At 37.9% G+C, this 24,354-nt stretch overlaps 5 protein-coding genes and 1 pseudogene across 6 annotated transcripts; 5 read left to right on the plus strand and 1 right to left on the minus strand.

Annotated features, from left to right (window-relative positions):
- Positions 1-541: 541 nt before the first annotated feature.
- LOC121807951 (membrane protein PM19L-like) lies at positions 542-2,384 on the minus strand. The gene is made up of 3 exons (XM_042208289.1): positions 2,255-2,384; positions 2,003-2,180; positions 542-779 (listed from the first exon to the last, which is right to left on the minus strand). The coding sequence occupies exons 1-3, from the start codon at positions 2,382-2,384 to the stop codon at positions 542-544; spliced, it is 546 nt and encodes a 181-aa protein (XP_042064223.1).
- A 7,139-nt stretch (positions 2,385-9,523) lies between these two features.
- Positions 9,524-12,200, plus strand: LOC121808442 (histone-lysine N-methyltransferase family member SUVH9-like). The gene is made up of 2 exons (XM_042208938.1): positions 9,524-11,565; positions 11,950-12,200. The coding sequence occupies exon 1, from the start codon at positions 9,589-9,591 to the stop codon at positions 11,518-11,520; it is 1,932 nt and encodes a 643-aa protein (XP_042064872.1). The 5' UTR covers positions 9,524-9,588; the 3' UTR covers positions 11,521-11,565; positions 11,950-12,200.
- Positions 12,201-13,528: 1,328 nt separating this feature from the next.
- Positions 13,529-15,058, plus strand: LOC121807954 (annotated as a pseudogene).
- A 1,542-nt stretch (positions 15,059-16,600) lies between these two features.
- LOC121807288 (acetylserotonin O-methyltransferase-like) lies at positions 16,601-18,083 on the plus strand. Its single transcript, XM_042207505.1, has 2 exons — positions 16,601-17,351; positions 17,641-18,083. The coding sequence occupies exons 1-2, from the start codon at positions 16,635-16,637 to the stop codon at positions 17,938-17,940; spliced, it is 1,017 nt and encodes a 338-aa protein (XP_042063439.1). The 5' UTR covers positions 16,601-16,634; the 3' UTR covers positions 17,941-18,083.
- Positions 18,084-19,005: 922 nt separating this feature from the next.
- LOC121807955 lies at positions 19,006-19,712 on the plus strand. Its single transcript, XM_042208292.1, has 3 exons — positions 19,006-19,044; positions 19,153-19,445; positions 19,613-19,712. Exons 1-3 carry the CDS (start codon positions 19,006-19,008, stop codon positions 19,668-19,670), a joined length of 390 nt encoding a protein of 129 aa, XP_042064226.1. The 3' UTR covers positions 19,671-19,712.
- Positions 19,713-20,184: 472 nt separating this feature from the next.
- Positions 20,185-22,785, plus strand: LOC121809912 (pentatricopeptide repeat-containing protein At4g21190-like). Of its 2 annotated transcripts, none has more exons than XM_042210763.1 (6): positions 20,185-20,264; positions 20,508-20,595; positions 21,100-21,303; positions 21,379-21,522; positions 21,599-21,760; positions 22,370-22,785. In XM_042210763.1, exons 3-6 carry the CDS (start codon positions 21,181-21,183, stop codon positions 22,646-22,648), a joined length of 708 nt encoding a protein of 235 aa, XP_042066697.1. In that variant the 5' UTR covers positions 20,185-20,264; positions 20,508-20,595; positions 21,100-21,180; the 3' UTR covers positions 22,649-22,785. The 2 variants fall into 2 exon arrangements, with proteins under 2 accessions (XP_042066697.1, XP_042066695.1); XM_042210761.1 differs by having other exon boundaries at positions 20,258-20,375.
- The last annotated feature ends 1,569 nt before the right edge of the window (positions 22,786-24,354 follow it).

A 24,354-nucleotide genomic window follows, 5' to 3' on the forward strand; every position in this document is an offset into this window, starting at 1 on the left:
AATAGAGAGATCATCTTGGAGAGATCATTATTGGACGAGTTTTTCTCGTAGGCCTCCTTCGTGAGGATTAGGCCTCTGCGGAGGATTTCCCTTTCTTGTTTTGATATTCAGTTTCTTTCAATAAAGCCGAGCATTTCTGATTCCAGATTCTATATTATATTCTTGTTCAACAGCCTTTACTCCTAACAGGCTGGGAATTATTGAACTCTTATAAATATAGTATTATGTAATCAAACGTTTTAGAACTCCAGGAATACAACAGAAAACTATTGCGAAAACATTACTTATTTACATGAAACATGAAGTAAAAAAATTTAAATACTATTAATCAAGTAAAATGTTCAAATAACTAAGATTCATAACAAAATCAGAATTTACATATATAGGAGGAGTAGTTATGAAGTGTTGATAGGAAGTAATATCGAGTGTATGTTGATATCCAAATTACAGTAGCAATCCAATCCTAAAAAAGAGGATTGAACATAGAGTAACACAAAAGTAGGGAGTACATAATTAGAAGAAAAAAGAACAGACAACATTCTCAAATTCCGACGCCGGTGGCGGTGGCCTTGGGTGGCACAGGCTCAGCCCCTGGACCTGGACCTCCAAGCCCATAATCGTGATTCCTGTAGCCCGGCCCGTAACTGCTGCTGAAGATGCCGGCGTGGAGGAGCAAGACGTAGAGCAGCTGCGTAAACGCTAGCACTATCACGAAACCTTCCAGCACCCTCAGCCTCCACCCTCTCCACCCTCCTACGTTTATTTCCTTGCAACCCAATCTGCACCCATTCTCTCAATATCAGATCATATCTTAATAACCTTCAAAATTTTGAGCTAATAATTTTTATATTTTTAAAATATTTTAACAATGATTCTGTTAAGGGATAATTTCCCTTAACAAGATTCCGGCGTCGCGATTGCCATTGTCGGAGGAAATAAAAGCACCAATTGATACCGACCAAACAGGAGAACTCATCCCAAAAGACTAGCCTGTTAGGAGAAAGAGCCTATTTAGTCTATATACCCCATATAACAACTGATGTAGGAATTGAGTCCGTAACATTCGACCCTCCTTTAAGGGCCAACGTCCTCGTTGGTCACGACCACGTTGGTCACGGCTGGTTCTTTGCCAGGCCACCACTCCGTGTGCCACCACTCCGAGTTCTCGTTGGTCACGGCGGATTCTTTGCCCGGCCACCACTCCGAGTTCTCGTTGGTCACAGCCACGTTGGTCACGGCGGATTCTTTGCCCGGCCACCACTCCGTGGGTCACCACTCCGAGTGGTCCCAAACGCACTCGTTGGTCACGGCGAGTTCGTTGCCCGGCCACCACCCCGAGCCGTTTGGGCTCTCAATGAAAGCACCAATTGTTGAGGGATAATTTCCCTTAACAAGATTCCGGTGTCGCGATTGCGATTGTCGGAGGGATAAAAGGTAGTGGAGGTAGTCGCGGGAGCTTTGCCCGTCGATCAAACGAAGAACAATACCGAATTGATATAAAAACGTAAAAATAAAATAGGATGATTGTATTTCTGATTGATTGAGAATGAATACAAATACTCCTATTTATAAGACTAGCCTAACTTAATAGCAAGAAAATAAAGATCCTAAGAGATATATGGGAAAAAGTGAATAAGATATGCTAAATCAATAATATATGAAATAATAGAGATATGAGGATATTCGTAGAGATATTCTCGTATCAGATTCACATAATAGACTATAATAATTATACGAACAAAAAAATGAATTTATGAATAATTAGACTATATTTTGAATATTGAAATACTAGTATATTACTTACTAATACATACTCCTACAAAATAAAAATTTACTCTCATTTTATTACTCAAGTTTCTCTCAATTTTATATTAAAGTCCACTACTAATGAGGTGGACGAAAGGAGTACGTAATTTTTACTATGTTTTTTTGTGACATAAAACTCAAAGTAACAAAACTAGTAGTTGTAGACGAAAGAGAGAGATTAATAGTAAGTAGTTACCCGAAAGCAAGGGCCGTGACAGCCCACGCCAGTATGGAAGATGAGCCAGCAGCGGCGAGGCTGTCATTCCTCCAGGCCCGGAGGTGGCTCCCCCCGGCAATCTTGGAGACGATTCCTAGAACACTGGCAAGTATCGCGAACGACAGGAAATGAGGCGTTGCTCCGTTGCCGCCCATGCCTGCAACATCCCATGGATCATTCATTCATTCTACTTAGACTCATGACGAAACTTGACTGATGGATGGGGCTTACTTGGATGAGCAGTCTGTCCGTTGATGTACCGATTGAGGCACCAGCTACCAAATCCCAACACAATGAAATACATAATCAAATTCAAGAACAGCAACGGCGCCGCTAAATTCCTTGCAACAGTTCTCGCCATTTCTTTCTTTCTTTTTGTTTCAGCTTGCTTGTAGTTTATCCAGTTGCTGAAGTCTGATACACATATAATTATACTATATAGTAGGGAAATTAAGCTAACGTGGCGCGCTTGTATTTTCAGCGGTTAACATGTGTAGAGACACCTGTCCTTTTATTGCATCGTTTCTCTCTTTAAAGAATATTATCTGTCTTCCCTTATCACCACTCTACATATCCACATGAATAACTGCAATTTCCCTCTCATTCTTTATTCCTTTCTATTTCTTCTTCACTGCACATTCAATTCCAAGGATCTCCACTTATTTTTATCAGTCTTATAATTTGAGGATTAATATACATATACATACTCCTAAAACATGACATTTATGTTAATGCTATTTAATTCGCAATTAATATTGACACAACAACATCTGTTTACTAGTAACAAATAAACTTACTGTAGTTCATTTACATTAACAGCTCTCTTTAAATGAATTCGGACATATTTTATTTTTGACTATATGCTATGATGGATTTATACGTCTGAATGGCAGATGCGTGTAAATTATAATGATGAGATAATATTTGTTGGGTTTTGTTGTGCAAGTATATAAGAGTTTTCTGTTATGTTTCATTGTCTTCAACTTTTCCTTTACTACTTAGCTTTGTATACTTACTCCCGTGGTCCGCAATTAGGAATCTCATTCCTTCGCAATATGACTTTTAAGAAATGTTAAGAAAAGTGAGCGTAAAAAAGTTTGTAGAATAATGGTCTCATTTGTATATATTAGTTTTAAATGAAATGTGAATAAAATGAGTTAGTTGAAGGTGAGACCCTATTATCATTTATAGTAAAAGTGAACTGAGACTTCTATTCGCGGACGGACTAAAATGGAAAAATTAGACTCCTATTCGCAGACCGAGGGAGTAGCCAGTAGTGGAGTATGTTCTTTTGGAGGGGGACGATAGAAATTTTGAGAGAGAGAAAAAAAGTTAAGGTAGAAGTATGTTCTTTTGGAGGGGGACGATAGAAATTTTGAGAGAGAGAAAAAAAATTCAGTAGAAGTATGTTTATACGTATAAAATATATAATTCATTAAAAGATACAATAATATTTTTGTAAATATTTTAATATCTTATGTAAATATGATCTAGAGGTAGTAAAATGAAAGCTAGGAATAAAAGTATCTACTCCATATTGTATCCAAGCCATGGTGGGCCTAAGTGGGCTTAATTATATAGTGATCCAAGTGAGAGATATTGGGCTTTAGTAACATTTGCTCATTATATATGGCTGCTAGTATAATTTAATTTACTTTTTAACATAACCGCTTGTTTAACACGAAATATACGAAATAAGATGCGGGGTGTTTGGTTGAAACATCTATTATTATGTGAGTTATGTACCTTGCATTTGATTACAAATAATAATAACCTGCTATAATAATAAAGGAATAATAGTTTAATTTATGAAGTTTTGTCAAATTATATATGGTTTATCCCGTAAACTTTGAAATTAGAATATTAAATCATAAAATTTTAAATTTTCTCAATTGTCTCGTTCATGCATAAATGTCATCTTTTAACGATATTCAAAACAACGTGTTTCATCAAAAAAATATTTTTCTTTTATTATTCTTTTTTATTTCTTTTCTTATTTTATTGAAATATTGTCATTAAAAAAATACGTCGATTTATGCGATTTCAAAGTTTATAGAACATACCGGATTTTAATCAAACTTCATTATTTAAATAACTATCATCTCATTAATAAATTATGTATAAGAATAAATTATTGAGGATCTTTGTTTTAATTTTTAAAGGAAACATGAAATGGTGAATAAGATTAATATTTATCACACTCCTATTATGTATAACAAACGATTGAATTGGTGGCAGTATTAACTGTTATATAGTTGGGGCATTTCTGAACAACTTATAAAAGAGAGGGACTAATTTGTATACCTTTTTTTCTTATCTTCTTTTTCCCAAATTGCTTGAAGAGCGAGAATTGATTCACAGAGATGCACACTTGTAAAACCAAGTTTGTAGAGAAGGGTTTTCTGTAGCTTGAATTCTTTGAGTATAGAATAAAAGTGTGTGATTGATTCTCTCCAAGAATTGTTCTTCTAGTTTCACTTGTCTTCAATCCATTGTGTGATTTAGTTTTTTGGTTGAATTGATTCATTCAAGAATTGATCGTGTTGAGCTACTGATTACAAATTGGCTCCGTCTGTGGGAAGCGAGAGGAGACGACGCGATCGACAATGTCTACAGCAAAGTTTGATGTAGAGCGATTCACTGACGAGAACGATTCCGGTTTGTGGCGATTGAAGATGGGAGCTGTTCTGATGCAACAAGAGGTCTGGGATTATGTTAAATCCAAGACCGATCAGAAGGAGGTTCAGGAGAAAGATCCGGTGAAATTACAGGAGATGGAATACAAGGCTTACACCTCCATCTTGTTATGTCTCAACGATAGAGTCTCGAGAGAAGTTCAAAAGGAGGAAGATGTCGCAGGCGTTTGGGGGAAATTGGAAAAGATCTACATGGAGAAGTCGATTTCCAATAGGCTCCACCTCAAGCAGAGATTGTTCCATTTCAAGATTTCTGATTCGAAGAATCTTGCAGATCAGTTGGAAGAATTTTGAAAATGCGTTGATGATCTTGAAAGCGTGGACGACGCTATCAAGGATGAGGATAAGGCGTTGATGCTTTTGAATGCCCCACCTCAAAGTTTTGAGCAATTCAAGGACTCCATACTTCTTGGCAGGGATTCGAAAGTGACATTAGAGGAAGTGTATTATGCTTTGAAGCTGAAGAATGTACAGAAATCATCTGGTAAGGTTGTTGATCAAGCAGCCGAAAGCCTCAACATAAAGGCAACTGGGAAGAAACAACAAAAGCCCAAGAAATCCAGTTATGATAAGTGGAAAGCTAAGGCCCCTAAAGATTCAGACCAAAAGGAAACAAGAAGTTGTCACTGGGTGTAAGAAACCAGGACATATTAAAAGGAACTGCTATGCTTGGAAGAGGAAGCAAGCAGAAGCAGAGAAAGAGGAAGGCATTGCAGCTGTGACAGAGGAGGTAGAAGAGGCCTGGGCCCTTAATGTTGTCAAGAGTAGTCCCATATCCAAGCTGTGGATCATGGATTCAGACTGCAGCTTTCACATGTCATCAAATCTTGAATGGTTCTCAGACTTAAAGGAGTCAGATGGGTCAGTTCTGTTAGGAGATGATCATATATGTGAAGTCAAAGGTGTGGGGAACATATGCCTAAGAATGGATGATAGATCTTTGAAGATGCTCACTGAAGTCAGATATATCCCATCCATCAAGAGAAATATGATTTCACTGGGTCTGCTTGAGAATAAGGGATATAGACTGACATTGTTTGGTGGAGAGATGGTTGTGCCAAAGGATGGTCAAATAATGATGAACGCCATCAGGAATAATTACTCTACTATCTCCAGGCAGAAGCTATTAATGGATCTGTGAATTCTACACAACGATCCATCAATTGGCATGGAAGATTGGGCCATGTTGGTGATGCTGGTCTGAAGCAGTTGGTAAAATTGGGCATGATTGAAGTGCACGATAATGAGATGTAGAGAGACATTGGATCATGTAAACAGTGCGTCCTCGGCAAGAGCAAGAAAATTCCATATGGAGTGGGAAAACATACCTCAACAGAATCTCTCCAGTATTTGCATAGTGATATATGGGGGCCAACACCTGTCAATAGCATTGGAGGAGGCAGGTATTTCTTGTCCTTTGTTGATGATTTTCAAGGAAATTGTGAATAGTAGTTATGAAAGAGAAATCAGAAACATTTAAGAGGTTTCAAGAATGGTGTGCTGAAGTAGAGTTCGAAACAGGAAGGTCATTGAGATGTCTTTGGACTAACAATGGATTGGAGTTTCTATCTTCTGAATTTGATGAATTTGTAAATGTAAAGGAGTCAAAAGGCATAGGACAGTCCCTCACAACCCACAACAAAATGGAGTTGCTGAGAGAGCTAATAGGACAGTCCTTGAAAGAGTTAGATGCATGTTGATATCTTTAGGAATGTCAAAGCCATTTAAGGCTGAGGCAGCCTCAACGGCAGCTATTCTGATAAACAAATGCCCTTCTTCTGCTATTAATAATGAGACACCTGATAGTAGATGGTACGGATCCAGTGGGGATCACTGTGTTTTTATTAAGCGAAGAGATGGGATTGTTGTGGCACATGTACTGTTATATGTGGATGATATGCTAATCTCTGCTGAACATCAGGAAGAGGTGGAGAGTGTGAAATCTGACTTAAAGGCTGAGTTTGACATGAAAGATCTAGGAGATGCAAAAAAGATCCTTGGTATGGAGATTATAAGAGACAGAGACAAGAAGAGGATATGGCTGACACAGAAAGATTATATAAGAAATGTTCTTGAAAAGTTTCAGATGATCAACAGCAAACCAGTGTCTCTACGTTTGGGTCAGCAGTTCAAACTCAATGCTAGTCAGAGTCCTCAAGATGCTGATCAGAGAAGAGAAATGGACAAGATCCCTTATGCGAATATAGTGGGAAGCATCATGTACACCATGGTGTGTACAAGACCTGATGTAAGCCATGCTATAAGTGTTGCAAGCAGGTATATGGCAGATCATGTTCTAGAGCACTGGCATGCTTTGAAATGGATAATGAGATATCTGGATGGTACTCAAGATTATGGAATTCTGTTTTATGGAAACAAGGAAAATGTGGAGCAGCCTCTGATGGGGTTTGGTCAGGAAAATGTGGAGCAGCCTCAGAGTATATATCCTTAACTGAGGCAGTGAAAGAAAGCTTTTGGCTGAAAGGAATATGTTCTGATTTTGGAGTTGGTCAGGATGCAGTGACTGTTTTATGTGACTCAAATAGTGCTATATGTCTGTCCAAACATCAAACGTTTCATGAAAGGAGCAAGCATGTGGATGTAAAGCTACATTTTATCAGAGATGAAGTTGATAAAGGATCTGTGAAAGTTGAAAAGGTTGCAACAGAGGAGAATGCAGTCGATATGTTCACCAAGGCTCTACCTGGATCGAAGCTGAAACACTGCATGGAGTTAGTGATTCTGATTCAGAGCTGATGAAGTTGGTCTGAGATTTGTCCAGATATGTCCCAAAGGTGGAGATTTGTTATATAGTTGGGACATTTCTGAACAATTTATAAAATAGAGGGACTAGTTTGTATACCTTTTTTTCTTATCTTCTTTTTCCCAAATTGCTTGAATTGCGAGAATTGATTCATAGATATACACACTTGTAAAACCAAGCTTGTAGAGAAGGGTTTTCTGTTGCTTGAATTCTTTGAGTATAGAATAAAAGTGTGTGATTGATTCTCTCCAAAAATTGTTCTTCTAGTTTCACTTGTCTTCAATCCATTGTGTTTTCACTTGTCTTCAATCCATTGTGTGATTTAGTTTTGTTGGTTGAATTGATTCATTCAAGAATCGATCGTGTTGAGTTACTGATTACATTAACAAATATAAAATCTCAAATTAAAAAATATGACCAATCCATATTGTTTTGAAAAGGAGACCTACGCAAACAGAACCAACATTTTCAGCTTGCACATTTGCGTTTTTTTAAATTAATGAAAAAGTAAATATAACATTATTTTCATTTTAAATAACATTTATTTTTAATGTGACAATCTAAAAGAAAAATATTTTATTTTTAATAATACAAAAAGTGTAGTATTTTTTAAAAAAAAAACTAAAATACACCTTAAATATGAAGGATATATGAGACTTTACACAATTTTTCTACTTTCATTTCTCTCACATCAATTAATGGTCTATTCTTTCTCCTCCCTCTTCACTTATTTAATTCTTTCTTAAATCTATTGCACCAATACTAAAGTGGTGGTTGAAGCCCATAATGATATAACTTTCAAAATTTATACTATTTATTTATTCGTAATTGAAAAATCTAAAACTAAAGTATTAGAATGCCAAATAAGTCATTTGATATCAGGTTCAAAATGGACGAAATAGCTGTCCAAATCTTCACGTTAACGAATTTCGATTAGAAAATTTATGAAAACTTAAAAATTCCTAATTGAACGAGCACCATGTTGATTTTGCAACTGGTGATCGTGGCTTGATGATGATGCATCAAATCTGAAGCAAAATCATCCAAATCATTATTCAAATTACCGCATTCCTCAAATTTTTAATGTCGACCCACAATCCACTAACAATCATTCCACTGTCATTTTTTTTCTATCTCTTACTTTTTTCACCATCTATCTTACTTTTTCAATTTTATATTAAAACATGTGTAATTTACAAATTTATCTATTTTTTAGGGACGAATGAAGTATGAAAGAGAAGGAGAAAAAAATAGTCAATTATGAGAGAGAGAAAAAGAATTGGGATGGAATGATGTTTATAATTTAAACAAAACTTTTCATTTTAGGAAGAAGAGAGTATCATAAAATTAAATCAAATCAAATCATATCAAAACCTAACTTTCCACCCAAACATACTATTATGACTTAAAATCATATCAAATCGTGTAATCGTCTATGAAAAACATATGAATAAATATATTTCAACAAAAATAGATTGAATAACATATTCTAGATTCATCGAGAACCTAACTTTCCACTCAAACATACTACTATGACTTAAAATCATATCAAATCGCGTAATCGTCTATGAAAAACATATGCATAAATATATTTCAACAAAAATATATTGAATAACATATTCTAGATTCATCGAGATAATTAGATGAAGTTGAATATATATGCATTGGTGTCTTGTCTTCACGTGACTCATCGCACTCAATATGACAGATACACATCTTACCTTTTTCCTTTAAAAGTAATAATATTCTTATTTAATTTATTGCTTCCGTGAATAACTTTATGGTATATGATACTTTCTCCGTTTAAATGTAACTGATTGACACTCATCTTTTGGCTGTTTCCTTTAGTTGAGTCATTTATCTTTATGTCAAAATCAGCCCATTGAATGTCCATTATTTTCATTGGTGTTTATTTTCATACTTTATTCTCTTTCCATTTATCTCACATTAAATATTTATTATCAGAAAAAATATAAATTTATTTATTTCTTAATCTTCGTGACAAAACTGAATGAAGGATATAAACCCCTAAATTCAGTGAAATAAAGCCCATAGAGAAAATTCAATAAGAACTTAGATCTTCAATCCAAACAAGCACCTCGGAAATGAGTTCAAATTCAAACTCCCCATTTCCAAATTCATTTCCAAATGCTGAACCTCCCACCAATTTAACCCTCGTTACCCCCAAATCCGAGCCACTAGATGAAAATCCGCCGCAATTCCAACCCCCCGCCGCCTCCTCGCCGCCCCCCGCCGCCTCCTCGCCGCCCTCCGCCGATGTATACTCCGAATTCAACCGCATTTCCGAGCTCTTCCGCACCGCTTTCGGCCAGAGCGAAGCAGTCCCCTCCGCCCTACCCGACTCCCACCCGGATTCGCGCGCGATAGTCCTCGTACCCGACCCGCAAACGCAGGCCTCCGACGTCGTCGTCCCCGAGGCTTCCGGCGGCAGCAAAAAGTACCCCACGCGCTCCTCCGAGCTCGTCCGCGTGACTGATCTGAAGCCAAACGACCAGAGCTACTTCCGCGACCTAATCCGGCGGGCGCGGATGCTGTTTGACTCGCTGAGCGTGTTTGCCGTGTCGGAGGAGGAGAAGAACTTCGATCCCACGGTTAATAATCGGAAGCCGCGCGGCGACCTGAAGGCGTCGGCGCTGATGCGGCAGAGCGGTTTGTGGATGAATCGCGATAAGAGGGTTGTTGGGGATATACCTGGCATTTCAATTGGGGATGTTTTCTTTTTCAGGATGGAAATGTGCGTTTTTGGATTGCACGGTCAGCCGCAGGCTGGGATTGATTATGTTCCGGCTGCTCATAGCTCCAATGGGGAGCCAATTGCGACGAGCGTGATCGTATCGGGAGGGTACGAGGACGATGAGGATGCAGGGGATGTATTGGTTTACACTGGCCACGGAGGGCAGGATAAGAATCTTCATAAGCAGGTGGTGCATCAGAAGCTGGAATCGGGGAATTTGGCGATGGAGAGGAGCATGAATTATGGTATTGAGGTGAGGGTTATTCGTGGTTTTAGATACGGAGGTAGTGCTAGTGGTAAGGTTTATGTTTACGATGGATTGTATAGGATAGTCGATACCTGGTTCGATGTGGGGAAGGCGGGATTTGGAGTGTTTAAATTTAAGCTTGTTAGGATTGAGAATCAACCGGAGATGGGGAGTGTTGTGATGAAGTTTGCCGAGAGTTTGAGGACTCGGCCATTGGAGGTTCGGCCTAAAGGCTATGTTAGTCTTGATTTGTCTAAGAAGAAGGAGAATTTTCCTGTTTATTTCTACAATGATATTGATGGTGATCACAGTCCTGTTTATTTTGAGTATCTTGTCACAACTGTTTTCCCTCCTTATGTTTACAATGTAGGAGGTAGTGGTGGGTGTGAGTGTGTTGATGGATGTCGATATGGCTGTTTCTGCGCGATGAAAAATGGGGGTGAGATTGCGTATAACTCACATGGGATTCTTGTGAGGGGGAAGCCTTTGATTTTTGAGTGTGGGCCGCATTGTCGCTGCCCTCCCACTTGTCGGAATCGTGTCAGCCAAAAGGGCATTAGGAACCGCCTTGAGGTGTTTAGGTCTCGGGAGACTGGATGGGGAGTGAGATCGCTGGACTTGATCCAAGCTGGATCGTTCATTTGTGAGTACACTGGAGTTGTTCTTACCCATGAGCAGGCGCGGTTGTTCACAATGAATGGTGATTGTTTAGTTTATCCGAGACGGTTTGGTCACAGTTGGAAAGAATGGGGTGACTTGTCTCAAATCTTCTCGGACTATGTTTGCCCCTCGTATCCATCGGGCCCTCCTTTGGATTTTTCTATGGACGTGTCGAGGATGAGGAATGTAGCTTGCTACATGAGCAACAGTTCAAGTCCAAATGTTTTCGTGCAGCATGTGCTGTATGATCATAACAACGTGTCGTTTCCTCATCTGATGCTGTTTGCTATGGAGAATATACCTCCGATGAGGGAACTGAGTCTGGATTATGGAGTGGCCGATGAATGGATGGGAAAGCTCGCAATATGTCACTAGCGCAGCTTAATCCGGAAGGTGCTGATCAGCTTTTTTGTGACCTAGGTAAATCGAGTTATTTGAATATTACAGCTTGGTTATGACTCCTTTTGATATCAGTGTGTTTCCTGCCATATTGTGGTGATATGTGCATCTGGTATTACCATTTTGGATGCTCTATGTATGTGAAAATTGTTTAGCTAAGACTGTTCATTACCACATTAAATTTTGCATAATCATTTGGTATGGCCATTCATTTTGAGGGAGGGGAAGAAATCTACAGCTAGCATCATCAGTGTAATGTTTATGTTCATTTTATATCACAAGAAATAGAATGATGTTTCTACTTGGACTACTCTTTTTATGTTATATGTATGATCTTGTATTCTGTTGCTTAGATTCTGAAGCCACGACAACAAGTTAATCCGTTGAATTCACGTTATGTATCAGGAGTGCTGCTGATAGCGAAGAGAGTAGGAGCCAGGAAGCCTGAAACGAGCAGAAGATCATCACTCTATGAGTGTTGTTGTGGTGTTTTGAATCTATGTTTATGTGTCTGTGTTTGTGGTTATGTTTGTGTTTATGTATGTCTGTATGTATTAGAGTCCAGACTGATTCAACTTGTATATAATGTGCCTGAGGCTGGATTTCCCAGTTTTTAGTTCTGCATTTGGGTATCTTATTTTCAGTCTTTTTTCTCATGATACTATTGATATTTCACCAAAAATATAAAAAAATGTTTCACATGAAAACCGCAGAGTTGACGATAAAATTTCAACAACTGCATTGATTGTATACAATAATGTCAATTCAACCCACACCCGATGGCTCGGTTAGCCTGCAAAAATTAGAGAGTTAGGGTTGAAAACCTATAACTCGGTTGGAAATCGAGCTAGCTCAAACTCGGTTGGAAATCGAGCTAGCCTGCTGAGCTGCACAAAAAAATACTCCCTCTGTCTCCTAATAGGAGTTGCTCTTTGACCGGGCACGAGTTTTAAGAAATGTAGAGAAAAGTTGGTTGAAAAAGTTAGTGGATTGTGGGACCCACATTTTTATATTGGTTTTATAATAAAATGTGAGTGGAGTGAGTTAGTGGAATGTGGGGCCTACTACCATTTATGGTAAAAATGAAGAGTAACTCTTAATGGGGGACGGCCCAAAATGGAAATGAGCGACTCTTATTCGAGGACGGATGGAGTAGTAAGTATTTTTTAGTACTACTTATTTTTTATATTTTATGTATCAGGCTCTTTCATTCAAATCATTTCTCTACATTCCAAACTAAAAAGAAAAAGTCAAATAGATACTAATTTCTATATATATAAATGTTTAAAAATTAGTAATATTTTTAAAAAATTTGATACCTTTTCTTTTATCTACCTTATATTTTCCTTGTCTATTTTCATTTTCTATTTTTATGTATAATGTTGATATTAAATTTGATACCTTTTCTTTTATCTACCTTATATTTTCCTTGTCTATTTTCATTTTCTATTTTTATGTATAATGTTGATATTGTTAAGCATGTAGATGTGAATATATTATTTATAAGACTGTCAAAATGATGGACATAAAGAATTTCTTTTACATGTAATGAACTTTACAATCCTTGGGTTTATACCAACAAAGGAAAAGGAAAAAGTTTCAATAATGAATTTCAAAATCGAATTAAAGCTCTAGACAAAATCGAATTAAATCGAATTTCAATAATGAATAAGCAAATTTTCAAAATATTAATATTCATAGAAGCAATTTAAATTACAATATATCACAAAAATATAATTGTTCTAATATAAAATTTAGGGAAATAGACATTTAAATCATCAAGTTTGGTTAAAATCTGGTCTATCCCACAAAGTTTAAAATCAGCTAATTAAATCATGAAGTTTCATTTTTTAGTTTATACCACGTGCCGAATTTCAGGTGGAATCTTTGCATCTATATTGAACTCCATCTTGAAATCTGAAACCAAATTTAAGATCAAGCTCAGTGGTGATTTAAATGAGCATTTAGCCTAAAATTTAGAATAATGCTATGCGGTCGCATTATGGTCAGCCATAAATTAATTAAATAACAAAAAAAATTGATTTTTTTTTCAAATTTTTGGTTTAATACTACTTGATTTTACTTTTATATTATCTTCATTATATTTTGCTCAACATATTAGTGTTGCTCTTTCGTAGTTTTTGCTCAACTTATTATTACTGTCATTTCTTGATTGTTGCTCAACGTATACAGTAATTCGTGATATTAATGTGTTTTACGTAATGGAATTCAAATAAAAGTATCAACTCACAAGTCCATTCACACACATATAAGTTTATATCGGTAATTCTAATTTTTTTATACATGTAAATGGACTAAATTAACTCTTTATGGCCGGCCACATTATGACCATTTAGCATCACTCCGACACAGTGGTGAAGACCTCCGTCGAGCTCCAGATTCAAGACGTCGTGGCCAAACACGGCGGCTCCATCTCCCTCTCCGCTGCCCTGGGCATCCCCGCCGACCACCTCCGCCGCATCATGCGCTTCCTCATCCACCACGGCATCTTCCACAAGACCTCCCACGACCACTACTCCGAGAACGCCCTCTCCCGCCTCTTCGCCAGGGGCAACATGTCGGCCTTCATGATGCGGCACGCCCCCCCGCCGCCGCCGCTCTCCGGCGTCACCCCGCACGGCCAAGCGCCCTGACGTCGAAGGCGAGGACACGTGTACCGACCCCAGCCACGGGAACCACGACAAGGTGTTCACCGATGCCATGGAGGCCCACTCCAGGGTCACGACGTCCAAGATCGCCGCCCAACACCCGGATCTCTTTAGAGGGATCCGGTCTGTGGTGGACGTCGGGGGCCGCCATGGCATGGCCCTCGCCTGCCTTATCAAGGCCTTCCCCACCCTGAGGGGGCTCTGCTTCGACCTACCTGAGGTCGTCGCTAAAGGTCCCCCGCTCCATGGGGTCGAGTTTGTTGGTGGGAGCATGTTCCAGAGCGTTCCAAAAGCTGACGCAGTCATGCTCATGGTAACTTATATCTCACCATACTAAATACTCTACTACTTTCAATGGACTACGTTTTCATTTATTTAACTAATTGCGTAAATAAACTCACATTATTCACAAATAAAACTAGTACGTACTATTTTGTATGAATAAAAAGCAGTACTCCATAATTTTTATGGTAATATATTTATGACACTAACTCTACATTTATTTCACATGCAAGTGTGGAATAACATATATGACCGTGCATTGCATATGATTTGTTTGCCAGTGGGTGCTACACGATTGGAGTGACAACGCGTGCGTGGAGATATTGAAGAAATGCAAGGAGGCGATTCCAGCCCACGGGAAGGTGTAGTTGAGGAAGACGGTGACCAAGACGAGTACTATGGCTCCCGGGTGTCACTGGACATGATTATGATGGCGTCGACAGTGCAGGGGAAGGAGAGGACTCACAAGGAATTCGTTCGTCTTCTTGATGAGGCTGGATTCAGCAGCCATACTGTCAAAAAATATCAAAACTATTGAATCTGTCATTGAGGCCTATCCCTAAGTTATGTGTCCAATTTCTTAAATTTGAAAAGTTTAACTTTGAAAGTTTAAGTTGATCCCAAGCCCTTTTCAATTTTTCCTTTTCCCCCCCATTTCATGTTTTTTTTATTTACCTTCCGAGTCCCACGAGGCGACGACACTTGTAAATTATATTATATTGTTGTATGTTGTTGTATTGTATACTTATGTATTGTAAATTGTAATGTATCGTTGTTCGTTACAACTCAAAATCAATAAAATTTATTTCATTTTCTCCTTATTCGTCTTATTTGTGCTTGAATTATGCATTGTCTTGTTCCGATTTATTGTATAAAGCCAAATTTCAAATTAAAAAAAAAAAAAATTGAACCGGCAAAACCGCCGGTTCGAAAACCGGAACCGCCAAAACCGCCGGAAAACCGGCGGTTCCGAACCGGAACCGGAACCGCCGGTTTTCGAACCGGAACCGGAACCGTGAAATAGCCTCACGGTTCGGTTCCGGTTCCGCCATCGACCGAACCGGAACCGCCGGTTCGTGAACCGTGGGCAACACTAATTAGCCATGTAAGACATGTAGCTGTATCTGTATGACGTAGCTATGTGTAATACTCTCTTTCCTCCTAAAATATTGACAAACTTGTATAAATTAGTCTACTTTATTATTGGAATGTAATTAGTTAAAAAATTTCATATTTAGACTAGTTTAATTTTAGGGGACGGGCTAAAATAGTAAAATTAGTCTATTTCTTTTAAGAGGGAGGGAGTATATTGTTTGTGTTTGATATTTCAATTATTTTTGCCGAAAATATTAATGTAAACAGCACACGTGATTCTAGTAAATTCTTCTACGTTCATTGGCTCATGTATCCAATCAAATCAGATAATACACTAATTGTGATGATGATGATGGCTTGCTTGCTTATGGGTGGGTGCAAGGTATGTTCCTCTTCTTGGATGGTCTATTTACTTCCGTCGGCAAGAGCGTAACCGTTTCTTGTCCACCATTTACTGGTTGTGACCGATTCTACCATCGCTTTAAGCCGACGAATTACTTTGTCGCTTACTTATATCTTCAATCTAATGTTAAACGATGGTTTTCAATTAGGTGAACAAAGCGTTGCATTAATCAAGAACAATATAAGTTTGATTTATTCGATCTAGGCTTAGAATATTTACAATTTTGAGCTTTAGAGTTAATACATGCAACACCTCGTATAGTTAGGGGCATAGAAAATGATTTAGAAAATACCAAAGCTCTCCACACCAAAGTCATAAAGGTTGGCGCGCAGTTTGTTACCACACCAAATACAGGAGGCATTTTATATTTTCTATGCCTAATTCCACCTAATTAACATAATTAATTAACATTTAGCTAACTGATAATTATTATTTGAATGTTCCTCAGTCACAGATCAATGCTCCTAGCTATCTCCTAGATTCAGCTAGCTAGCCCCACACCAATTTAATTGTTCGTTAAACTTAAAAGAAAATTGGACACAATCTCAAATTAAAATATAGTATATACCTGAATCCACCTTGAGCTATATATAGTTAACTAGTAAATGTAAAAAAATCAGATTAAAAAAAGAAAAAGAAAAATGGCGGGAGATGAAGATACCGTGGCTATGGCAGAAGCATGGAATCATGGCTTCGGCTTCATCAAAACCAGCATAGTGAAGACTGCGGTAGAGCTCGAGATACCCGACATCCTACAAAACCATGGAGCTCCGATCTCCCTACAGGATCTCTCCTCCGCCGTCAGATGCCCCGCCGACCGCCTTCACCGCGTCATGAGATTCCTGGCCCACCACGGCATCTTCAAGAAAACCCTAAACCTGGGCAGCCCGGTTTGCTACGCTCAAACCCCCATCTCGCGCAGCCTCACCAGGGACAAGTTGGGGCCCTTCGTGCTTCTCCAGGGCGCCATCCGTGGGCCCAACGGGTGCATCACGGCCGAGACCCTAAGGACCGCCAAACGGCCCGGGGTGGAACTTGCCGGGTCGGATGGCTTGTACGAGGATCCCGTTTTCTACACGAAGGTATTTAGGGATGCGATGGCGAGCCATGCTCGGCTGACTACGTCCGCGCTCATCGAGAACTATCGCGAGGGTCTTGACGGAGTCCGGTCGTTGGTTGATGTCGGTGGTTCCCAAGGAATGTCCCTTGGGATGTTGGTGAAGGCCTTTCCACAGCTTCGGGGGATCTGCCTTGATCTCCCCGAAGTCGTGGCCAGGGCTTCCCCCCTTGAAAGGGTCGAGTTCGTAGCCGGGAGCATGTTCGAGAGTGTGCCCAAAGCCGATGTTGTCATGCTCATGGTAATTCAGTTTCGTTTTACTATTTAAAAGTGAAGTGAGTCGACAATTAATAAAGGACATTCTAAAATGGAGAACTTGGATACTTAATGGGGATGGATGGAGTATAATTACCTACAGTTTGTAGTGAAGTGAGTATATACTATTTAGTGCATACTACCTCCAAATTATGGTTTGAGTATCTTTAAGGTGTGACAGTTTGTATCGCACAATTGTTTGAATATAACTTATGGATGGAGTGAAGTGAGTATATATGATTGAGTATCTTTATTAAAAGAGTATGGTGTGACAGTTTGTATTGCACAATTGGAGCGACAAGGAGTGCGTGGAGATTCTCAAGAGATGTAAGGAAGCCGTCCCGGCTGGCACCGGGAAGGTGATAATCGTAGATGCTATACTTGATGAAGAGGGCGGAGGTGACAAGCTCACCGGGGCTCGTCTAGGGTTGGATGTTACGATGATGGCAGTGACGTTCGAGGGGAAGGAGAGGACATACGATGAATGGGCATATATATTAAACGAGGCTGGCTTTCGAAAACATGTTGTTAAAAATATTAAAGCTTTAGAATTCGTCATCGAGGCTTATCCCTAATCCTATCACTTGCTTAAAATTTGAACAATTAAGTTGTGGAATAATGGGGTAGAATTGAATTAATTTCCTCTAATCGAAATAATTATTCGTTTTGTAACTATGGCATCATGTCATATTATTTTAACAATAATTCATGTACTTTTTTTTAGAATAATAAATTGTTTTATAGCTAATTAATTTGTATTTTCTACTTTTTAATTAGTAAAACAAATAATTTTATTTTTGCATTATATTGACGGAATTGAAAATCACATTACTTTAATCTGTTATAATCTCTCCAATATGTTTATTTGGCATGATTCTGTTAAGTCAAAAGTAATTAAGTTTAAAATTTTTAATGCATGCGTTTGATCTCATTTTTCACATGTAGTATATAAATTAGGTGTGATGGAAAAGTAAACGTTGAACTAATTATACTCATTTTACAAATTTGGTCTCATTTTACCAAATCTTTTTAATTAATTGCAATTGGGACTTCCTCAATTTATCGAACGACTAATAGAAATATAGAAACATGATAATTATGGTTTGAATATAACTTTTGAATGAGTTTTTTAGTGAATACTACCTCCCTCTCACATTAAGTGTCACATTTTGTCATTTCGATCTGTCTCTCAATAAGAGTCGCATTTCACTTTTACCATAAATGGTAAGTAGGCCCCACATTCTACCAACCAATTCTACTCACATTTTATTATAAAACTAATATATATATATAAGTGAGACTCATAGTTCACTAACTTATTCAATCCACTTTTCTTTACATTTCTTAAAATTTACGCTCACACTAAATATGACACTTAATGTTAGACGGAGGTAGTATTTGATTAAGTAGATTAATTATTTGAATGGCTAGCCTTGACAACGTAACTGATAAGTTTAAACTCCCACAAATTTAGGTAATAAAATTGTGAATAGATTTTTTTGGAAAATAGAAAAAAAATCCCATGCATGACGACTGCTTAATCATCACGCCACAAACCTACCAATTCCCTTAAAAAAAGAGAAACACAAAAACAATCCTACCGAAATCAGCTGGTTCGTGCAAATCAGCGGTGGCTGTTAATGGTGATAACGCGGCGGCCGGACTCACAATGGAAGACGGTAGCGCAACGGCACGCAGAGTGATGATGGTGGCCGACGGCAGCCGCGAGTCCGCCGGAGCCCTCTCGTACGCCCTCATGGACAACGACCCCTTGATCCTCCTTCAAGAACCCGATATCGCCTGGCTCCGCCCGTTTCGGCGGCAGCCCCACCTCTTCCGGTGAGGGCAGCGTCGGCCGCACTCGCAGCAGAGGCGGAAGCGGAGGAGAGGCCGATTTTCTTGATGGGATGAAGCGCGCTTGCGCTGCTGCCAAGCCAACGCTGAAGGTGGCAGTGGAGAAGGCGGAGGCGGCCGAAGGAAAGGATAAGGCCGCCGTGATTGTTGACCACAGCGCCGCTAGCAACGTCGAACTTCTGATTATAGGCCGCAAGAGGAATGTGCTCTCCAAATCAATTTTAGGGTTAGTTTATTTGAAAACCTAAAATTGCGAATTCAATTTGTCTCACGTCGAAAATACTGCTATCACCAATTGATTTTATGATAGAATCTCATTGAAATTAGTTAGTCTCTCCTTCAAGTATCAGATTTCGAACTGACGTAAAAATGCTTAATGTGTTGTTTTGGCAGGGGTAGAAGAGGTTTATCGTTCAAAGCATTGATGGAGACGGCAGAGTATGCGATTTAGAATAGCAAATGCACACGTGTCTCGGTTCAAAGGAAAACTAATGGAGGATATCTTCTCAATAGTAAAAGACATAAAAATTTCTGGCTCTTGGCATAAAATACTGTTCTTCCATTTCAATTATTTGCATTTTGCAATATACCTCTTCTATAAACAGTCCATTTGATTTTGTATAATTTGTACAGAATATTGATGAGGCATAAACGACCGATTGAGTGGTTTAATGTTATCCATTGACATGTTTGTACTATATATACGTACTCATGTATTTTCCACATCCATATATGGCGCTGTTACAAATATTTAAATAATTATCGTCTCCATTTATAATATTTTCAGAGACATACGTAGAAATTTATTTGATAAGATATATATTTTCAATTTCCAACTATGTGTTTAATAGCACTACTTTGGAAGGAGAAAATTATTTAAATGCAAAATCTTGGGGGTTCAAGAATAATAATCGAAACCCCAGGGGAACTTTTGCTATCACCTCAACTTTAATGGGTGATATTACATTTAACACAAAACTTTTAGAGTCTGAAGTGAAATAAATGAAACCTCGCGACAGAGATATATCGCATTGCCCAGTTTCAGGTATTTAATCTCTCAAATTTCAAAGAATTATAGCGCTTTATGCTTCAATTCGGCTCTCAGTTGAGCTCCAGGAGTTTGTGACTGGAATTTATCAAGTTCCGTTTTAGATAGGTGGAGAATTTTCTCTGGGTGATTTAGGGATTTTGATAGTTGAAATATCTGAGTTATGATTTAAAAAAAATATCATTTTCCTGTTTTTATATTGCTCTTAATTACCTGAATGAATATATATTTTATTTGTAGGATGCTCAGTTTGAGTCATTCTCTTGCAACTATCAGTATAGGATTGTAGTCAGTTGAATTTGGGGAGAATCGTCATCGATGTCTGGTGGTAAGTTTTTTGTTTAGTATGTTTTTGTTTCTAATTTTGTTTTTCTACCTTTGCATTAGTAGTGGTGTTATCCTTGCTATACGTGTGAGTAGCTTGAGTTTTTTTAATGCAAACAATATACCATTTGTATGCCATGTTTTCCCCTCTATTAATTATCCTCTCTGTTTACAAGATATGGCACAGTGCATAAGTCTTAACAAGTTGATGTCTAATATAGAGTCTTCTAATGCCAAATGAATGTAAGAGGCTATAGTTGATCTAGTACCGAATTTCGATCAACAATGCAATGCGTGGCTGAATGACAGTATGAATCATGTTGATTATTTGGTTGTGTGGTCGTTCGAATGATCTTCTCTGCTAGATAGTTAAACTCATTACATATGTTGGTGGGAATATACTATGCATAATGCATATGAAACTTGGCATATCTTGAAACTTCTCACAGAAGAATTTATTAGTACTGTATTTACATTTCTGAGGTTGAAAATTTCCATCACTTAGCAGGGGTTGAAGGGAATAATATCCGGAGTAGATGGAGCTGCAGAATAATTATTGGTTTCATGCTTTCTCTGAATCATCTTTATAATGATTAGTGGTAATATTTTTCAGGAATGTGCTGCTAAAGGTCCTCGACCAAGGTACCCTCGTGTGTGGAAAACCAAAAAAAAGATAGGGACCATTTCAAAGTCCCTAAAGCTTGTTGAATGTGTAGGCTTTTGACCCACATGGATCTCTAGTTCTGGGGTAAATTAGAGTTTGATTTGTTTCTGTTATCCACTTCAGATAAAGGGATTATCAAATGTCAAAGAGGAAGTATATGGGGCTCTTGATTCCTTCATTGCTTGGGAACTCGAATTTCCATTGATTACGGTGAAGAAAGCTTTAAAAAGTCATGAGAATGAGAAGGAGTGGAAGAGGATAATACAGGTACTTGATCCTCTTAGAACTGTATTCCCCTGTTTCTTGCTTCAAATATTTCACTTGATTACCCTCACACTCCCAGGTGACAAAATGGATGCTAAGCAAAGGGCAAGGAAGAACCATGGGAAGTTATTACACTTTGCTGAATGCTTTGGCAGAGGATGGAAGGATTGAGGAGGCTGAAGAGCTATGGCAGACACTGTTTACTCGGAACATAGAAAGTATGCCACGCATGTTCTTTGAGGTGGCGTTCGGTTGCCATGACTAATATCATGAGACTATCCATCTAGGATTAAGTTGTTGGATTATTTTAGTTGGAGGGGGATGCTATGACTAATTATCATGAGACTATCCATCTAGGATTAAGTTGAAGGGTTCAATCTTATGAACCAAACGTGATACATATTTAATCATGAGATTTAATCTTGCCAACCGAACACCTCCTGAGAGGATGATCTCTATCTACTATCAGAGAGAAATGCATGAGAAAATGTTCGAGGTGCATCCCTGTTTCACTTCTCAATCTCACAAGCACCGAGGCTTCTTGCCTTCTGGCTATAACATGTTTATTGTTATGATTACACTTTATTCCTACCCCTTCTGCCATTGCCTTCTTCTATACATGTTGAAATTAGACAGAGATGCAAATATGTTCCAGTTGGGTTGGTGAAGAAATATGTCGATTTTTGGTTCTTACATAAGCTAGGCATTAGTGGTCACTACTATGACGCTATATCGTCTGCTATTATGTTCCTAGCTGGTTAAATGCGAAATTCAGGAAGGTTGGATGGAAACTTGGATGTCCCACGATTTATGATGGCTAACTCGGCTTCTTCCTTGATTGTCGTTGCAGATATATGCAGACATGGAGGAGCTAGGTATCAAGCCGAATGTGCCAATTGTGACAATGGTGGGGGAGGTTTTCAGGAAACTCGACATGCTGGACAAATACGAGAAACTGAACAGGAAGTATCCTCCACCAAAGTGGGAATACCGATATATCAAAGGTAAGCGTGTGAAGATAAGAAGCCAAAATGCCGATCAAATTGGAGGCGACAGTGAGGTAAATACCTCTAAAGTAGAAGCTAGTAGTGATGCAGTTGAACTGCATGAAAATGCAGAGGTTACATAGTGATAATTGTATTTTTATTAGCATCAGTTTTGATATTCTAATTATTTGTGAAGCAATGATTGATTACGTCCACCAAAATCTAATATCTATGAGTGTATCACCTTTTGAATTACATTTCCATATGCAATTGTTACAAATGGGATGGATCTAACGGTTTGAATATTGATGCCAAAATGTTCAATAACTATATTAAACAGAATACTAGTACAATTCTTACAAGTGTAATATAAATATATTGGTTCTGATTCCACTTGTCTCAAGACTAGTACTAACTCGTACTAATAATTACTGTATAAAAAGTGTGTTACCTTATAATAATTTGTGCATTAATTTATTTTCGGGTGCTAAACTGGTTGGACATGATCAATCCAACTAACACATTTTCGCGAAAAGACATCAATTTCAAAAAAATAAGAAAAAAACTTTTATCCTTAAAAACCAAAGTAAACCATATATAATACTGATTTTAAATATTGTGTATGATCAAAAGATAAATTTTTTTTAAATATAAAGAAATAGCATGGACAGCAGGATTCGAACATGCGCGGGAAGAGCCCACATGATTTCTAGTCACGCCCGATAAACACTCCGGCATGACCACTTGTTATGATCATTTTATTGCTTTATTTTATTAATATTGTTTACCGTACGACTTAGATGAATGCGTATGTGTTGTTAGTTAACTCAGTTTCGGTGTGTAATTTTACGAAAGGCTCAAATTATTAGGAATTGAATACCCGACCAATGCAAAAATGATAGGCTTTAGGGTTTAGGATTTCCACTAAGAGCGCAAACAATCTAAGCATCAATCATATATGATAATGTTAGGCTTGCCTATATCCTTTAGCAAATGTATCGATCTCACAACCCACGACATATTCAAATAATACTCACCAATGCATCTTCACATACTAGAAAACCGAAATAGAATCTGATAATCACAATAAGAAGAAAAAAAATACTTACAATAAATATATTAAAGATAGGAGAGAAAATATTCGAAGTGTCAAGTGATTGGGAGTTCGTGAGAGCACTAATCATGCAGCTAAATTCAATTGTTACAAATGTACATATTATTTAATATTCCACCAACGTATCATAATCATCTCGTAGAGGTATTTGTTGATATTTTCTATGATTTTGAGAATGAATTCAACCATGAAAATGAAAGTAAGCTTTTTTTGAAGATTTGAGAATTGTACGGAAAAAAAGAAACGTTAGTAACTTAAAAGTAAAACTACATTTTAAATTTCCAAGAGTATTTGATTTTATAATTTTGGATGAACCAAGTCATATCCATCACGAATTAGTTTCTGATATTATAATATTGGGTGTAGAAAAATTGGAAACTTTGACTGGGCTGTTATAATTTATTAAAACAAGGCGGTGGTCATGATCGGGTGCTATTAAAATTATTGCGTGAGAATTGTCTATTTTTTTTATTTCTTATTGGATATTGTATTAGTTTTTAAAACCGAATATGAAGTAAATCATTATAAAAAAGTGGAGATTACCGATGAATTTATAGCCGAATAGTAACTTATACTATTAGTAATTGATTTTACGATGAAACTTTATAATTTTAGTTACATATAATTTTGCTGATCGTACCTAAAGTTGGTGGATAAGGCTGAATATTTAACAAGTACTATTAATATATATCCGATAAAGGAATTTAAGTATCAAAATAAATTACAAAGAGACTT

Source organism: Salvia splendens, chromosome 6 (genome assembly GCF_004379255.2).
Source record: "Salvia splendens isolate huo1 chromosome 6, SspV2, whole genome shotgun sequence".
Lineage (NCBI taxonomy): Eukaryota > Viridiplantae > Streptophyta > Magnoliopsida > Lamiales > Lamiaceae > Salvia > Salvia splendens.

Excerpts from the sequence above, each read along its gene's own strand:
- LOC121807951 (XM_042208289.1), bottom strand. The coding sequence starts at position 2,384 with ATGGCGAGAACTGTTGCAAGGAATTTAGCGGCGCCGTTGCTGTTCTTG. Across the intron at positions 2,181-2,254 it reads CGGACAGACTGCTCATCCAA|GCATGGGCGGCAACGGAGCA; the intron begins GTAAGCCCCATC and ends GGGATGTTGCAG. Across the intron at positions 780-2,002 it reads GTCACGGCCCTTGCTTTCGG|ATTGGGTTGCAAGGAAATAA; the intron begins GTAACTACTTAC and ends GAATGGGTGCAG.
- LOC121808442 (XM_042208938.1), top strand. The coding sequence starts at position 9,589 with ATGAGTTCAAATTCAAACTCCCCATTTCCAAATTCATTTCCAAATGCT.
- LOC121807288 (XM_042207505.1), top strand. The coding sequence starts at position 16,635 with ATGGCGGGAGATGAAGATACCGTGGCTATGGCAGAAGCATGGAATCAT. Across the intron at positions 17,352-17,640 it reads CCGATGTTGTCATGCTCATG|TTTGTATTGCACAATTGGAG; the intron begins GTAATTCAGTTT and ends ATGGTGTGACAG.
- LOC121807955 (XM_042208292.1), top strand. The coding sequence starts at position 19,006 with ATGGTGATAACGCGGCGGCCGGACTCACAATGGAAGACG. Across the intron at positions 19,045-19,152 it reads CGGACTCACAATGGAAGACG|AACCCGATATCGCCTGGCTC; the intron begins GTAGCGCAACGG and ends TCCTCCTTCAAG. Across the intron at positions 19,446-19,612 it reads CTCTCCAAATCAATTTTAGG|GGGTAGAAGAGGTTTATCGT; the intron begins GTTAGTTTATTT and ends TTGTTTTGGCAG.
- LOC121809912 (XM_042210763.1), top strand. The coding sequence starts at position 21,181 with ATGATTAGTGGTAATATTTTTCAGGAATGTGCTGCTAAAGGTCCTCGA. Across the intron at positions 21,304-21,378 it reads CCCTAAAGCTTGTTGAATGT|ATAAAGGGATTATCAAATGT; the intron begins GTAGGCTTTTGA and ends TATCCACTTCAG. Across the intron at positions 21,761-22,369 it reads TGCCACGCATGTTCTTTGAG|ATATATGCAGACATGGAGGA; the intron begins GTGGCGTTCGGT and ends TTGTCGTTGCAG.